General features: G+C 37.5%; 1 protein-coding gene across 1 annotated transcript in view; it reads left to right on the plus strand.

Annotated features, from left to right (window-relative positions):
• The window catches only part of MYBPC1 (myosin binding protein C, slow type), an 87981-nt gene that overhangs the window by 52261 nt on the left and 18480 nt on the right, over nucleotides 1-17240 (plus strand). Inside the window, exons 12-25 of the mRNA XM_018556628.1 lie at nucleotides 74-237; nucleotides 1906-2038; nucleotides 3043-3167; nucleotides 4257-4362; nucleotides 5332-5498; nucleotides 6280-6442; nucleotides 7734-7840; nucleotides 8033-8169; nucleotides 8868-9027; nucleotides 10075-10179; nucleotides 10791-10979; nucleotides 11692-11826; nucleotides 13733-14137; nucleotides 15318-15689. Coding sequence (XP_018412130.1) covers nucleotides 74-237; nucleotides 1906-2038; nucleotides 3043-3167; nucleotides 4257-4362; nucleotides 5332-5498; nucleotides 6280-6442; nucleotides 7734-7840; nucleotides 8033-8169; nucleotides 8868-9027; nucleotides 10075-10179; nucleotides 10791-10979; nucleotides 11692-11826; nucleotides 13733-14137; nucleotides 15318-15689 — 2468 coding nt within the window. The remainder of the gene's footprint in view (nucleotides 1-73; nucleotides 238-1905; nucleotides 2039-3042; nucleotides 3168-4256; nucleotides 4363-5331; nucleotides 5499-6279; nucleotides 6443-7733; nucleotides 7841-8032; nucleotides 8170-8867; nucleotides 9028-10074; nucleotides 10180-10790; nucleotides 10980-11691; nucleotides 11827-13732; nucleotides 14138-15317; nucleotides 15690-17240) is intronic.

Consider the following 17240-nt stretch of genomic DNA (forward strand, 5'->3'; position numbering starts at 1 on the left):
CTCCATTAAATAATACTCTTATACAATGCTCTTGTCTGAATTTGGTCTTTATATTTCTCTATGCTGATATTAGAGAGTTTAAGCCAGAAGAAGGTCCAGAGATAGATGTATGGGAGATCCTGAAGAATGCCAGTCCTAATGAATATGAGAAAATTGCATTTCAGTATGGTATCACTGACCTGAGAGGCATGCTGAAAAGACTGAAACGTATGCGCAGAGAGGAGAAGAAGAGTGCAGGTACTGTATCCCGGTACATATATGGACCTATTCCACAAGGCAAAAAAACAATGCTTGACTAACTCAATTAAGTATTTTGTTATATACTCCTGAAGTGCAAATATGAACAGCCAGTCCAACAGTGCAGATCAGCACTTAGTAAAGCAGAGGTACTAAAAATCCAACAATAGCTTAAATGTTTCAAATGATAAGGCTTATAGCTATGGTTTAAATTCTTATGGTTTGAAAAGTATGTGAAGTGCAGATCTACAATGCACAGGACAGCACATGGCATAACCTTCAGAAACCAAACAATTCACCTTTCATTCATTTAGAGCAGTCAGAACAGTTAAAACAGATACAGGTTGCCTGCTATAGGTAAAGTCAAAAATAAGGTACTTATTTAACAAAGTGATCAAGTTTGTAACTATGCTTAAAATATATCACAAAACAATCCTCTAGAATAAAAGAACTGCTGCGGGTGCACAGTTATTAATGGGTTGTAGTTTTGTAGTTATTGTTCTTCTCTCCACAATATAATCAAATTGAATAATAATCGAAAAATCCAACAGCAGATGGCAGGGTGTAGACCCAGGGACTCAAGCTCAATAATTTTACCATTAGAGTCGCCCCAAGAGATGTAAGAAACTGTCAAGGGGTTTAACTCTCCAGGATTTACCAAAAACAGTTGTGGAATAACAGATGTTTTAATTTAATGACAGTACACTGAGACATGCGAATTGGGAAGCTATAGTAATAGGCAAAAAGGTGTGTTCCCTTTGTCCAATAAGAACCGTTTGTAAAAGCTCTTGCATAGCTTTAAAGTCATCTTTGCACTGCAGTATAAAGGGGGACATGCTATTACAAACACATTTAAGCAGTGCATGTTTGATCACTTTGAGGCTACAAGGACTCAAATAATATTGTTAAAAAAACATAGCCGTGCACAGCCTATTGCATTAGGGTGTGCACACAAAAATACAAACACACATATAGTATACATACAGTATATATCAAATAAATACATACATACACAGACCTGAGGCATCCCAGATTCCCATCTTTTCAACTGTCCCTTAACTCTTCCAGCATGGGTGCAGTAATGAAGGGAGTCTGGTAGGTGATCACACGGCAGGTGGTCACCCACCCGATTGGATGGGAAGCCTGGAAAGCCGCAGCCATACTCCCTCGCATCTTCCCAGGCAATGAGGACTGCAGCTGTTATGTGTGGAAAGTAAGTGGCAAGTGCTACTGTGCTCTGTATCGCTGAGCCGGTCACAGAGAGATCTTTGTGATCTCTCCACCGGTTCAGTGACTATAAACAAGGAGCCCGCTGTTGCAGTTTCGATGTTGTGCTCAGAATGATTAGAGTGTGCCCAGGTACACCTCGCACACCCGCTGTGCACGCCTATGTTAAAAAATGATATACACATTGCATTTTTTCCTGAAGCCTGCTGTCTTTCTGCCCCAAAAGACTTTTGTTGCTGTAGTGTCTAAACTATGTTAGTTTTCTACAAATCTATGCCAAAGGAAAATGGCAGATTAATTTGTACCTTGTCAGCTAGTCAGTGTTATTATTTTACAGACAGTGCCAACCAATGACAAAATCCTCAGTAACAATTATGGTCTGTATTAAAGATTCTAACATAGAAACTACTAACTAACTGAATTGTGTTTCTGTTCCCAAAGCTTTTTCCAAGAAACTGGATCCTGCTTATCAGATTGACAAAGGAGGACGTGTGAGGTTTGTTGTTGAGCTTGCCGATCCAACAGTGGAGCTCAAATGGTATAAAAATGGTCAGGAGATACGACCAAGTACCAAGTAAGTAAATATATGAGTTATAAACGTTATCACCGCATAAATAAATGCTACTTGCAAATTCCGCGCTGTAACAAGATTTTGATCTAACTGCTTTATTTTTCTTCACTTACTGACAGTGGAAGATTTATTGTTAATTCAATCCACCTAATTTTGTACACAGACTAGATTTCTGTTAATCGTTCCTCTAGATTACTGTTCCCAGAGATCTTTGTAGATATTATGAAATCCATCAGTGCATGTGAACAAAATTATACCAAACAATATTTGGATCTAATGTGGCACACAACATTACTCTGATGGGATTATAATAAAAAACAAAACAAAGCAAATTTTCCTACTATATATGAGGTCACTGTAATCATTTTTTTATTTGGATAGATTGGGAAAAGATCAAAACTTCTGGCAGCTTTTTATTGCTCTATGTGATCTAGCTGGTGGGATTCACCCTCCCTTTTTTGTCCCACTGATATCAGAACAAGAAATGGGGGGATCAAAGGTCACAGTGGGACAGGAAGGCACAGACAGTAGTATATAAAAACTTGCAATGCTTCTACCCTTTTTCATTGTACTAGAAAATGTGTTTGTTGCTCTCTTTGTCTTCAGTGAAGTGATTTCTCATTGCTCCTTGACCTTTTCCCACTGACCAACTGTCACTGGGAGGAAGTCTCTTCAATGTAGACATAGACAGCAATATAAAACAAAGAGATATTCTTAACCCTCCCCAAGTTATCTAAAACAAAAAGAAATGTTTGGCTGGAGTTGACCACATCTGCTACTTTGCTCTGTGGAAGTCTTGCTGTTTACCAGCATATGTTAGTGTAGAGTAGACACTGACAACCTTTTCCAAGTGTCATGTCCTAGACTGCCTACTAGTATCTTCCCCCCTTGCAAGGAAAGTTGTTCAAAGTTTTAACGGGTTATATTTGTTGATTACAACAGTGCGTAAATACTTAATGTGTTAAGCACTGCATAGTGCAATATAAAAATATTTTTTATTTAAACAGGTACATATTTGAACATAAAGGAAACCAAAGGATACTGTTTATTAATAACTGCACATTGGCAGATGATGCTGCATACCAAGTGTGTGCTGGAGATGAAAAATGCTCTACAGAATTGTTTGTTAGAGGTTTGTATTGCCATATGTATGATGTCATCAGCCTACATAGACATTCAAGCTCATATTTTTTTTTTTTTTTAAAGGAGTAATGAGTGTCACTACATTTAAGATTAGAAAGCTCATTGCAATCACTTCATACAAAATGGCATGGTACAGTGTTGTACAAGAATTTTTGGCCACATTTATATACAAACTAGAAGACCTACTCCAGGCAAATAGTACTATTTAAAACGTGTTGAAAGCCTGCTAGAAGCTTCTTTAAAGTTACACCCAGCATTACCATTAAAATACATCTAAAAGCTCCTGTATGACTGTCTAAACAAGCCTCAAGCATAGTTACTATGTGATGCAAAAGTCTAAAAAAAACTTTTTACCTTCCCTGAACCATTACTGTAAAATCCTCCTTTATTTGTGTCTCACACACTCATCTCCGAGCCACACACCGCTTAGAACCACATCGCTTAGAACCACATTCTCATCCCACTGAAGCTTAAGCAGCCTACATGAGTGATGCTTCTAATTTAGTAGCAGTGCTGCAGTGTTGTTCCCCATCCTAGAAAGCTGCATGAGGTGGACTTCACTGGCAGGATGAACAGGTCTTTGCAGAAGGGCATAGATGCACTTACAATGAAGTGCAACAGCACAACTATGTTTAATGTGAGGCTTTAGTTCTACTACAATATCTAAGTTTAATATTCCCATGCTGGAGCTGAGTTTGATTTTAAAGGCTTTACCAAAGCTGCTGGGAGCTTGCAAAAGGATTTTAAAATACTCTGTAAAAGCTTGCTGTACACATTGGTCTTTAATATACTGAGGCCGTATGTACAAGGCCTTATATTCCTCATGTATGAAAGTTGAATATTGCTTTAAGGCTTTAAGAATGCTATGTGAAACTTGCTCAAAGCATTGAAAAAGCTACAGATGGACTTTATCATTAAAACTGCAATGTTTAAGTGAAGAACTGAATTTCTCCTAATTCCATAACTAGTAGCCTTGATATAAATGCAAATTTCCTAAAATGCAATTTCTGTTTCTGGAGAGGTAAATCTCACAGTTATACTGTTTTTGAAGTAACATTTTGCTTGGTCCCCATGACAGATCCACCGGTGCTGGTCACTAAGGAGCTGGAGAATGTCAGCACATATTGTGGAGAAAGAGTGGAACTAGAATGCGAGGTATCCGATGAAGAAGCCAATGTGAAATGGTAAGTTATCCAACCTTTATATCACTTCATAATTGGTGAAAATACACATCTTTCAACTTGCATATTCCTATTTATTTTAATATAAAACATCACATATAAATGTGTTATGGGCACTGGCAGAACTACCAGGGTCTGTAGTGCTGACTATTATAATCTATTGCTGGGACTTGTAGTCGCACATAGCTGGTGGCATTCTACATTGCTGTATGATGATTATACAGCAATGCAGAATAGCTCGAACTATGTAGGACTACAAGTCCCATCAATGCATTATTGTGGGGGGTGCTGGTGGTATTCTGCATACCTGACTTTTATTATAATGTATTGCTGGGACTTGTAGTCCCGCATAGCTGCTGGTATTCTGTATTGATGTATGATGATTATACAGCAATGCAGAATAGCTCCAAATATGTAGGACTACAAGTCCCAGCAATGCATTATATTTTTAAGTAGGGATACAACAGTGCCAATACTGTGCATTATCACGAGTACTTATACGCCGATGTAGTCGAATTTGCCGAACTGAGCATCTACGCTTGTGCACAGACCAATATTGTCGAGGAAACCGGGATTTATTCACAAAGTATTTTGTTTAAATCGTTAATTGTGACCGTTAATAATATTCCCTCCGTCATTCACTGCCATGCATGGTTTATTATTAACGGTCACAATTAACCATTACAAATGAATACTTTGTAAATAAATGCCGGTTTCCTGTCTGTAAGCAAGCCCAGATGCTGGGTCAGTGTTCTCGACACAACAGCAGCACTAAAATTTTAAACAAGCGGCTGCCTGAGGTCCCGCGCTTGCTGGGGACCTCAGCAGCCTTCCTGTAAGCCATGCGGTGCCATGGCGGTTGGGGGGGCCCTTCATGACTTCTTGCACCGGGGCCCTGAAGGTTCGAGTTATGCCTCTGGTTATGGATATGTACGTGTAAATGTTATGAACAGTTTGTTTTGGGTTTTTCAGGTTTAAAAATGGTGTGGAGCTTACCAATGAACCAAGGTCAAGGTACAGACTAAAGGTGGATGGCAAAAGACACATTCTAATTATAGATGATGCCGACAGAGGAGATTCAGCCACCTATTCTGTGATGACTACTGGAGGACAGTCAGCAGCTCAAGTACAAGTTGACCGTAAGGGCTTATTGTAGCTAATGCTTAAATGCGCTTAATAGTTCATGTGAAGAATTGATCATTTACAGAGAAATACCTCCATTGAATGGTGAATTTAAATTCCTAACATTTGCATGACATTATTGTGCTAATATTAGCTCAAAGAAGTTCAATCTACCTTGCAGATTTCCCATCAAGAATAACATTCAGATGTGTCATACACATGGAATGGACAGTTCCCTTTTACAAAAAGGATAATTACTAAATGATTACAAAGATCGTATAACATAATTCAAAATGCATTAGTGAGAACTGTTATTAATGAGAATGGCATTTGCAAGTGATTGTTATCGCTGAGTAGTTAAATCCTAATTCCAAATGTTAGGACCTCTGTCAGATTTGTAGTGCTCTCTGTGTCTTCATGGTGGGAGATCTCCCCTCATATCTTGCCCCAGTGACATACTGTCACACCCTAACAGGGTCTAACTAGAACAGGAACTAAAAGCATTGTCAGTCCTACCTAGCTGGGACTGGAAAAATATGACATTTTAGGAATTATTAGAGTTAAGTTTTCATCAGCTATTATTGTATAGCTGATGTTGTGTTTTAGACTTTAATATATGTTCTCTTTAACATTTAGCAGGGAGGGATATATCATGGGGGTGTCCAGTACTAAAAATCTGTAAGATTTTAAGGGTCAATAATGTTTCAGGGGCAGTTCTCCAAAGCTCTAGGTCCATCTATGCCTAGAAATAAAAGTTTTGGTATTAATAATTGCATTGTTGTATCTATTTTTCCTAAGTGCGACCACTGAAAATATTGCAACCCCTAACTGATATGACTGTGAATCTTGGCAAAGAAATTAATTTAAAGTGTGAAATCTCTGAGAATGTTCCTGGAAGGTGGTACAGAAATGGGCAGCTTATTTATGGTGGTGACCACGTGAAGATATTTCATAAAGGAAGGTGAGAACATCTTGATAGATCTGACTTCATAGTATAAAAAACTATCACGAAAAATTCTAGAACTGCTTCTTTAATTTGATATTTGTAGCACAGCATAAGACCATTCTAACACCATGTTGTCTGTATGTCATGTTGGATCAAAACTGAGGAATTCCTATTTATATATACCTTAACCCTTTTTGGCCATAGTTCTTTTCAGGGTCACAGGAGGACATATACTAATGTGCTCCGGTGACCCAAGACTTAGGGGTCTATTCACGAAGCTGCCGAAGGATCTGACCGTAGCTTCGGCCGATCCTTCGGGTAGCTTCGGCCCCAGGACCCCTTCGGTTCAGTAGTGGGTTCAGTAGCCATTGGCCGGCCGACAGCCTGCTTCTAACAGCTGGGCGGAGCCAGCCGTGATCTTACGGCTGGCTCCGGCCACTTGCAGAGAGATCAGCGTCCCTGGTTACCTGCTAACCAGGGACACTGATCTCCAAACAGCTAACTCTCACTGGCGGCCCGGGAGTCTCCTGCTCCCGGCCGCCAAGGAGAGAAACACTGCTGTGTCTTTTTTTCTTTATTCTGACACGAGCGATGTCAGAATAGAAAAAAATAAATTTCCCATTGAAAAGCATTGGGACATTACTATTGGCTATTTCAATTTGCAATAGCCAATAGTAAACTAGCATTATACCCGCCCTCAGCTGCAGTTCCCCATCAGGTCCATCAGCAGAGGGCGGGTACAATGCTAGTTTACTATTGGCTATTGCAAATTGAAATAGCCAATAGTAATGTCCCAATGCTTTTCAATGGGAAAATAAAAAATTTTCTATTCTGAGATCGCTCGTGTCAGAATAAAAAAAAAAGACACATCAGTGTTTCTCTCCTGGGTGGCCGGGAGCGGGAGGCTCCCAGAGCGCCCGGGAAATTTTTTTTTTCTTTTTTTTTTTACAACAACATTCACTCGGTTGCCCTCGGCAGCTTAGTGAATAGACCCCAAATAATACATTTACCTGCATTAATCCAGCAACTTTCCGCGTTCAAGGTTTATTAGGAACGTAAAACTCAAGCAAATGAAATAGCAGTAAGGTGCTTATGAATAAAATAACAGTTAAGTGACTGATATCTGATGAGAATGAAACATCAAAATTATCCTCTTGCATCAGGGTAAGGCAAACAATCACAAAGCCAGTGAGGGCTAATCATTTTCAATACTTTTGTGTTACTTTTTTTTATAAATCCTTTAAAATAATTAAATCAGCCATTTAAAATAAAAAATACTAATGCTAGGATTATTTTGTTTTCTTAGGAATCACAGATTAATTATAGAAAATGCCCTTGTTGAAGATGAAGGCGATTATGTATTTGTTCCTGATCTTTACCTTATTAATATTTCAGCCAACGTACATGTCATTGGTATGTATTCTCAGCTATTAACAAACCACTTATGTAATTTTTATGACTTATTCATCTATACTTCATATCTTCTAGCTAGCATATACCGTATCTGCCATTGACTTAATTGTTATTATTATTTTTATAAAAATATTTTTGTGTTTATTTAACTATACGATAATCAGCAGAATAAATTGTATGTTTCCCTTGCAGATCCTCCAAGAATCCATTTCGACTCTCTTAATTACCCAGATAATACTGTGGTAGTAGTAGCAGGAACAAAGCTGCGCCTTGAGGTTCCAGTTACCGGTGAACCTGCACCTAAAATTATCTGGAGTAGAGGAGATAAGGTAATAATTATGGCATGTTTTATACCTTTTACTGACAATATGGGAGATGATCTAGATAAACAAAATGGAAGGAGCATTTGAGAGCAAACCATATAGGACCTATTTCATTACACATAACATACTGCTAACTTTGAAGTGTGGCTGAATAACACTTATTTGTAGTTATTATTTGTACTTTAGCAGTAATGCTTAGCTGTTGGAGTTCACTGTGCACTGCATGTTAACCTGCTGGAAAGTGCAAGATGTCTAGAATCCCAGATATGGAAGTCTTTAGTGGAAGCATCAGCCACATTGTAGCAGTTGATTAAAAAAAAAAATTTTCCTTATTGTCTCTTATCAACACATTTCAGAAACAGAGTACTGTTCTATCATCAGGATAGAAATGACAACACCATTGAGACATTAAAGGAAATCTCCCCAGCGGGGCCTCAAACAACAATACAATAGAAAGCTTTAGGACATTTCACTGACTACTGTGATGAGGCAGTGGGTTTGATTTACTAAAGAAGTAGATAATGTTCACTTCTTGTCCCACTAACATGAAGAAAGGAACTGAGAGAAAATCTCCCCAATGATGACACAGAAAGATATACAAAAACTGACAACATTTCTAATTCTTTTCCACCCAATCTGAAGCTAAAAAAATCTCTGGAGCTGGGTTATAAGAATTATTTTTCAATGTCCTTTGTAACTTTTAGTGGATCACAGATCTGAGCGGTCGTGTAAGGGCAGAGTCTTTCCCTGATCATGGACTTTTAGTCATTGACTGTGCAGAAAAGGAAGATACTGCGACATACAGGATGATGGTAAAGAATGAAGCAGGGGAAGCTGTAGCTCACATCAAAATAAAGGTTGTTGGTAAGTTGGAATAATGTTTATATTGTTATGGCCATACTATACCTACCAGCCAGATCCTTTCGCAATTTAAGTTAACAATATACAACATAATCAACCTTACTTGCAATTGTCTGTGCAAGTGGACAAAGTAGAAGAAGACTTGGTTGGCAGGTATGTCATTCTTTTTTCACAGCTAGTAGAATAATTACACTTTAACTTGTCCAGCTTATATTTAAATTGCAGAATTTAAAATCTAGTAATACATTCTTAAGTTGAATGAATATAGGTACAGTATATTTGTATTTTTTATTGTATTTTATTTCCAGTGTTAATCATACTGAAAACATCATCTAATTGAGTTATGAAAAGCATAACTTAGCTTATACGGTACCTGAAGTATCAACATCAAATGATCCCATTCTTCAGCACAATATGTCTCATTAAGTAGATTTCCCTTCAATTGGTGTCATGTAGATTCAACAGGAAGTGAGAGGATATACTTTTAATGTGAAGAAAAGTTCCTCTTAGACAGTTGTTACCGGTAAAAGTTGGAAAAAGTGTCCATTCTATTCCTGTCTTGATGAATATAAAAACGTGTGATTTACCCTAGCTTTCATTAGTGATCAGGGCAATTAAAGAGAGTTAATCTCCCTAATGTGATGAGTTTGGGTTTGGGCCAAACCCAAGCTCATTCGAGCCTGGAAGAAAGCTGTCAGTGCTGGCCCAATTAGCTATGGCCAGGGCATTCTCCACCACGCAGCTGCATGTAAACAAAGGGGTGGGATGCTAGTGTCATCATTGACCTTATATGGCCATATTAGGTCAATACCATTGACCAAATATGATCATGTGACATATAAGCTCAACAATGTCACCAGCATTCCACCCTTTTGTTTATGTGCAGCTGTGGGATGAGGAATGCTTTTTTACATTATTGATGAAAGTAGAAAAACCATGTAGTACCTATAAATACATGTGTCTTTAGATTTTAAGTATTTTTTCAAATGTCTGTAACATGAACAGAAATGACTTTTTTCAAGTCTAAATAATGTTTGTTTACTCTATCAGATATCCCTGATGCACCACTAGCTCCTGATGTAACTGAGGTTGGAGAGGATTGGTGTACTATGAAATGGGAGCCACCATTATATGATGGCGGATGCCCTATTATGGGTAAGTGAATTATGAGCGATAATTGTTGCCTTCATTCTGTTAAATAGAAAGTTACACTACAGCCGTTACTGTTTACCTAGTTCCTGCAGATATGTTAAAAGTTAAGACAACAATTGTAAGTCATATTTCTGTAGACAACTCCCTTTAGTATGTTCTACTAAAAAAGGTATGTGGTGGTGGTGAAGGGAATTAAAGTAAATCTGTTGCTTTGCCCTTCATCATTTGCACTTCACAACAAAATGCACCTATCCTGTTTGCTCTTTTCCCTGAACTAACTTAACTTTCTGTTTGTTTGCATTTACCACTGCCAAGGTAAATGTACATCTGTGAAGGGCGTGGGTGGGCTAGGTTAGATTAAGGGAAGGGGAAAGAAGGGATTTTTGCAGTTTGTTTTAAAGTGCATTTTTTCTTTAAAGGACACAATGCAAAGAAGGCTCTTTAAAAGTAGAAAAGCTTTTTTTAAATTCAATATTCCCAATAAGCAGACCTGAAACTTGTGCCATAACGGTGGCAATTAAAACCTAGTAGTTGTGAATTTAGCTATTTACCAGTATTATGTTCTCAACAATGTGAAAGAAAATATATTTTTCTGTTACATTCAAATTTTACAGGCTATTTTATTGAAAGAAAGAAGAAGCAGAGCTCCAGGTGGATGAGATTAAATTTTGACTTATGCAAGGATACCGTTTTTGAACCCAAAAAAATGATTGAAGGTGTGGCTTATGAGGTCCGGGTTTTTGCTGTCAACTCAATCGGGATTTCTAAACCAAGCCTGCCTTCCAAACCTTTTGTCCCATTAGGTAAGTACATTTCAGAATACAAGTCAGTAAGCATAATTTCTTGGTACTGGATTTGTAAATGTTAAAAATAAGGGTAATATTGTTTATAGCATAAATGAAGGGTATGAGGAATATTTTTTACAAAGCTTATTTTTTACAAAGCTGGTGATTTTCTGTTGCATACAGTACTGTTCCATACAGTATCGAATTTGCTGAAAGATTTAATTTTTATGGTTTGATCCTTCATGCTGTCTTGACAGTAGATGGAGGATGTTGTAGATAAGACCATGATTCTCCAGCCCACACACAGACAGCCCAGTTAGACATACAGTATGGTTGTTAGCCTAAGGGTAATCTTGTTTGTAGCATCAATGAAGGGTATCGGGAATATTTTTACAAAGCTGATGATTTTACTGTGATTGCATAAAGTATCAAATTTGCAGAAAGATGCAGTGTAGATGGAGGATGTCGAAGACAAGACCATGATTCTGCTGCCCACACACAGACACCCTCAGAAGGTGTTTTTTGGTTGAAAAGACAATTAACCTGGTTAGACATATATGGTTGTTAGCCTATTGTTCCCTGAAAAAAGATTAATAACAGCGGTATCTGCTAATCAGCTGGCAAGGAGATCATTCAATGGATGGGTTTTAACCTAATGTTCAACTGCCTTCTAATGCTGCTTCATTTTATTTAAACAGATTGTTCATTACTTTACTTAATTTCCCTTCAGCTGTCACGAGTGCACCAACCATGCTGACTGTAGATGGAGTGACTGATAACTCAGTGACAATGAAATGGAGACCTCCTGATCACATTGGTGCTGCAGGGTTAGATGGTTATGTTATTGAGTACTGCTTTGAAGGAGGTAAGAGTACGGCAGTCATGCTCCCCAGCCTTTTCTATTTATCTAACCCTCATTTACCTAAAATGAACTGACCCTCTGGTAACATATGCACAATTAAATATTTAACAATGAACAGTACTGTGCTGTTGTGTCTTAATCATGTCATCATTTATATTTGCAAGACTATGTTTCAGAAGTTTCTTTTTTTGTGTTCAAGAATGAATTGTGAATGCAAACAATTAATATGACCAAACCCATCCAGACTAACAAAACCATCAGCATTACTGCTGCCTGTGGGGTCCAAAGCAAGAATGTTGCAACCTTGTCAACACAATGACAAGATGAGACTTATCGCTGTGACTTTGTACATTGCTGCTGTGCACGTATATGATTCCTTTTTGAATCTGGACTGATAAGGAAAAGAACTCTGACATACAGTATATAGCATACCAGTACAAATATTTACAAATTTAAAATCTATAATGCCCAGCAGAAAAGCGCTACCAACTTAAAGTTACACATAGAACAAATTCACTCTGTAAAATGAATTTTCATTAAGTAGATTTTAGTGGTGATAAGCACTTCATAAGAGATCGTGCTAGTCCACAGATAATGTCAGACATACCAACCTATGCCAAGGATGCCAGACTGTAATGCAACCAACAGCCAAAAAAACCCATCTGTTTGGCCAGAGAACAGTCACATATCCAATTTAGTTTAGTTTTTAAAGTAATTCCTAAAACTTTCGTTAAATTGTGACATTCAGATGCATCCGAATTTCGGAATTTGAGTCCAAATGCGAATTAATCCGAATGTTCCTTTAATGAAAATAGGATTTGTTCACATTTGGACTTGTTCAAATTCAGAAATTTGGATGAATCTGAATGTCCCAATTTAATGAAATTCGTACGAATATCTATTCGGAACAAAATTCTATTTACATGTTTAGTCTTTGCATAGATTGACATGTACCCACAATCTATATGATAGCGTTTGGAGCTGGTGCTAGGTTTCATAGTCCCTAAGAACTATTTTACAGGTGAAACGGTGGGCGGCCGGTGTATTTCTTTATACTTCAGGGGCTTTGTGAGGAGAACAGTCATCTTTGGAGACCACGATCCAGGGAGGGAGTTCGCTATGGAAGCTTTACGTATACCATGGTGTCGATTTTAAAGTCTTGTACTTGATAACACTGCAACTTGTTATGCTGACCCATAGATTACATCTCTTAGTGCATATTTCAATTTAAAACTAGCATGCTTTAAATGTATGTTCTCACTAAAAAAAGCACTGAAGTCTTACTATATGTATTATTACACCTTTTTTTAACAGCCTGCATAGAAACATTCCTTTTTAACATACATATACCACTAAATATATGCATTAACCACATAGAATATACAATATATTGTTTACACTTTATTAGTTGTGACTATCCATGTAATATTAATTTCTAATAGCAAACACATTACATGAATGTATTGCAAAAAAAACATAAAGAGAAGAAGGATAAGGGAATTCTGACTATAAGAACATACTGCTGGAAACTTATATTTCTAATATTTAGCTCTGCATTATTCAGTTAGTTTTGTCATATGGCTTATACCACACAAATATTTTTCATTATTTATTATATAATATATTTCTAATTAATTTCTATTTTGTTAAAATGGTACATACTGTAGACATCTTTCCTCACACACTATTTCGAAGTGCAACAAGAGGCCTTTACATTTTATACTTGACTAAACTAAGTATGTGGAACTTCACCATCGATATTGCACTGATGTGAATGCCAGCATTAATGGTAGAGTAGATTAACACTGTTTTGTGTGTACATGCCAAGTAAAAACTAATGCACAAGTCAGATACAAATGCAGCCCCAGCTGTCAAAACAGTGTTTCTGAGGTTGGTACATCTTCACCAGGAGGAAATGAGAAGCACGAAAAACCTGAATTTACAGATCGGGAGACAGAAATTTTAGTTGATTTGGTGTCTAAGAGTGGCTCACAAATCTGTGGTGCTTTGTCTGCTAAAACTACCAAAGCTGAGAAGAGTAAGATATGGGGAGACATCCAAGCCAAGGTTAATGCCATGGGGGGCAAGAACAGGTCCGTTGCAGACTTCAAGAAAAAATGGAATGCTCTTAAAAAGCAAACCAAGGATAAATTGCAACAAAATATAAAAGACGTTATTGTGGAGAATGGAAATGTGCCTGAATCTGCTGGGAACCTTTCTCCTCTGGAGAAACGTGTGGAGGCCATGTTGGAACTTGAAGAGTTGGAAGGAACTCCTGGAATTGAAGAGGATATCCAAGATGATGTTACTGGAGGTAAAAAATAGTTTAAAATGTACAACCTTATTTAGTTTATAATGATATAAAGCAAGTATAGTGAATTACAGGATGGGGTATCACATCCTAGCGATAATCTCCACTTTTTATCCACAATTCCAGCAACAACCCCCTCACCCTCTGCAGTAGCACCTTTTCCCCACCACACGTCTTTCCTCCCTCCCTACCATTTCTACCATAATGAAGAAGAAAATAATTAACTGAATCCACCAATCATATTAAAGTCTTTACAGTTTCCATTAAAATAAAGGCTTGTCATTACAATGTCCATCTAACTGAATATCTATTACCTTGACTTCAGTTGGGCATTAGTAGTTTAATATAGAGATTTCTACATTACCTAAATTATATAGCATAGTGTAGTTGTGTACATGTACACAATATATATGAAGTACAACACAATATATATGAAGTACACTGTTATTTGTGGACAGACCCTGTAGTTTGCATTGCAAGTCAACAACCTATGGCTTGATTATAAAGGAATCCTTTTATGGTATTATGGTATTGTGTATCATTATTCAACAATATGGAGAGTACCTAATATGTATCAGTTTGACTTTAAAGTATATCGAAATACTTTAAACATTAGAGACTACAATATATTACCTTTGGCATTGACATTTGTGGAGAAATAATCCTAAAAATAAAAATCAGGCTCTTGGGTGATTGTCTCTACACCCAACACAACATCAACTACAGCTAAAAGTATGATACATATATCATGCATATTGCAAACATTGTTCTTCCCTCTTCTAGCAGAGATGCACTTCAGCACACAAAAAATAAGTCCTGCGCTATTTCCTAAAGCAATATTAATTTACAGGGTTATTCACAAAAGGGTGAACAGTTTGGAGAAGACAGGAGAAGTTTACAATCTAGGACAACATAGATGAACTTGAAAGTGAGCTGAATTGTAGAATTTTTCTAAATCAGCTTTGTTGTTCTAGATTGTTCACTTCTCCTGCCTTCTCCAAACTTTTCACCCTTTTGTGAATAGCCTTTTCTATCTAAAGTTATTCAAAACTTAAAATTGAATGTTGAAAATGTAGTTTTCTTTACCATTGTTTGGTAAGTGTATCAGTAGCAAATTATGTATTCTTGGCCCCATGAGCATGTATTAAATGCCATTTATCTGCGATTGCTCCATCTTCAGCAGGAGGAGCAGACATGCCGATAATTACAGATGAGGAAATGAACACTTTAGTGGATAATATTGCCAAACTTGGGTCCCAACTGTTTGGAGCCCAAACCAACGCTTCAGATAAGGACAAAATATGGGCAGATATACAAAAGCACATAAATGCTGTAGGGGGCAATAACAGGTCAGTCGAAGAACTAAAGAAAGCATGGAAAAACCTCAAGCGGCAAACAAAGAAAAAGCTGGACCATAACAAAACCCAGAAATTATTGGAGAGTAAAGGAGAAACAGCCAATTTTATTGAGTTGACATCCTTAGAAAAACGTGTGGAGGTTGTATTACATATCAAAGAAATTGACTCTGAGGACTTCCAGGAGGAACCAGATGAAGGTAACAAAAAATATTCTTCCATTAATATGCTTGTGCTTCACCAACCATTGTAAGAATACCTTTATTAAGTCTAACTGTATAACCAAATGTTCGTTTTGCAAATTGTCCCAACTCAATTTGAAAGATCAGCTTCTGTGCAGTGAAAGGTAGGAATTGTAACGCCACGCCAATGAAAATAGTCCAGATACAACTTTATTCCACTTGGGTAATTCGAGTAGCATAGCCAATATGTTTCGGGGGTCCAAAAACACCCCCTTCATCAGGGCTTGGTGACAGAAATCATGTATGTGGACTAAAGTCTCTGCAGCTTGAAATTTGTATTGAGCTGTGATGGGAAAACTTCTGGCTTGTCAGCAACTGATTTGGCTAGATTAAATCAGGTACACATATATAACGGACTGTAGCCCAATGCCTTTAAAGGCTGGCCGCTCGGCCAGTTTCGGCTTTCAGCGCGGCTCAGCCGAGCCAAGGCATATGCTGGCCGAAGCAACCTGCGGGCCGTTCGGAGCCAGTCCATGACGACGCCTGCGTTCCCCGGGCAGACGGCCTTTTCCTCCATTTTGACTCTCGGCTTGAAAAGAGGTGCCGCTCACCACGGGGCAGCACCCGTCGCCCTCCGTTACTAGATCCTTCGGCAGCTTCGTGAATAGACCCCATAGAATATCATCATCATGGAAACTTTTACAATTTATCACATCAGGTCTTTTACATTACACCACAATGTGAAAATGAACATTGCCCACATTTTAAACAGAAATTAGCAGAATTTAAAGACAGAGATGACATTTCATGAAAAAAACACCTTTTTAGAAGGCTCAAAGAGGAGGTCCAAAAAAAGAGTCACTTTGAAATAACAACTGGGACCACACTTCTCAAGCACTTTACGTTTACCATAGCAGGAAGTTAATATAGTTTGTGGTGACACAGGTATTTTGCACTTGTAGACTAGCAGAGTTTCTTTTAAAATATATGCCTTATTGAGCTAGAATTAAAAGGGGATTCTTGTGACAAGTATAGTTGAAGAGATGAGTGTTAAAGGCTTCAGACAGTGGGCTTCAGACACTGGATACAAGGTCCTAAATAAAGGACCAGATCATGCATCCTGAAAATATATGTACATATTCTGTACGAGCTGTAAAAGCACTTTAAAACAAGGATCTTTGAGAATGAATACTGTCATATTAAAAGCAGCTAGGAAGATCAGTGGTGGCTTGTTTAAATAATCTTTTATTGCTTGTTAAGAATACGTAATTCATTTAATGTCCATAGTCTGTTTTATATGTTTTTTATATAAGTTTATATGTATGTTTTATATCCTTCATAGTCATCATGTGATCCTTTATAATTCCCACTAGAGAGCTACCCTATCGTTCCTTGCAAATAACAGATAGAATGGCTTTCATTCATTTCTATGTTGCAAAACACTCCACGGTCTTCATTTGCTTTTGCTAGCATTTCTCTCATTAAATATATGTGTTTTGTGAAGCATTTTAAATCCAAACGTGGACAAAGAATATCATTCCTGGTAAATGTAAAACTCCAAAAGTGAAA

This window comes from Nanorana parkeri, unplaced genomic scaffold, assembly GCF_000935625.1.
Source record: "Nanorana parkeri isolate BGI_ZX_2015 unplaced genomic scaffold, ASM93562v1 scaffold244, whole genome shotgun sequence".
In the NCBI taxonomy this organism is placed as follows: Eukaryota; Metazoa; Chordata; class Amphibia; order Anura; family Dicroglossidae; genus Nanorana; species Nanorana parkeri.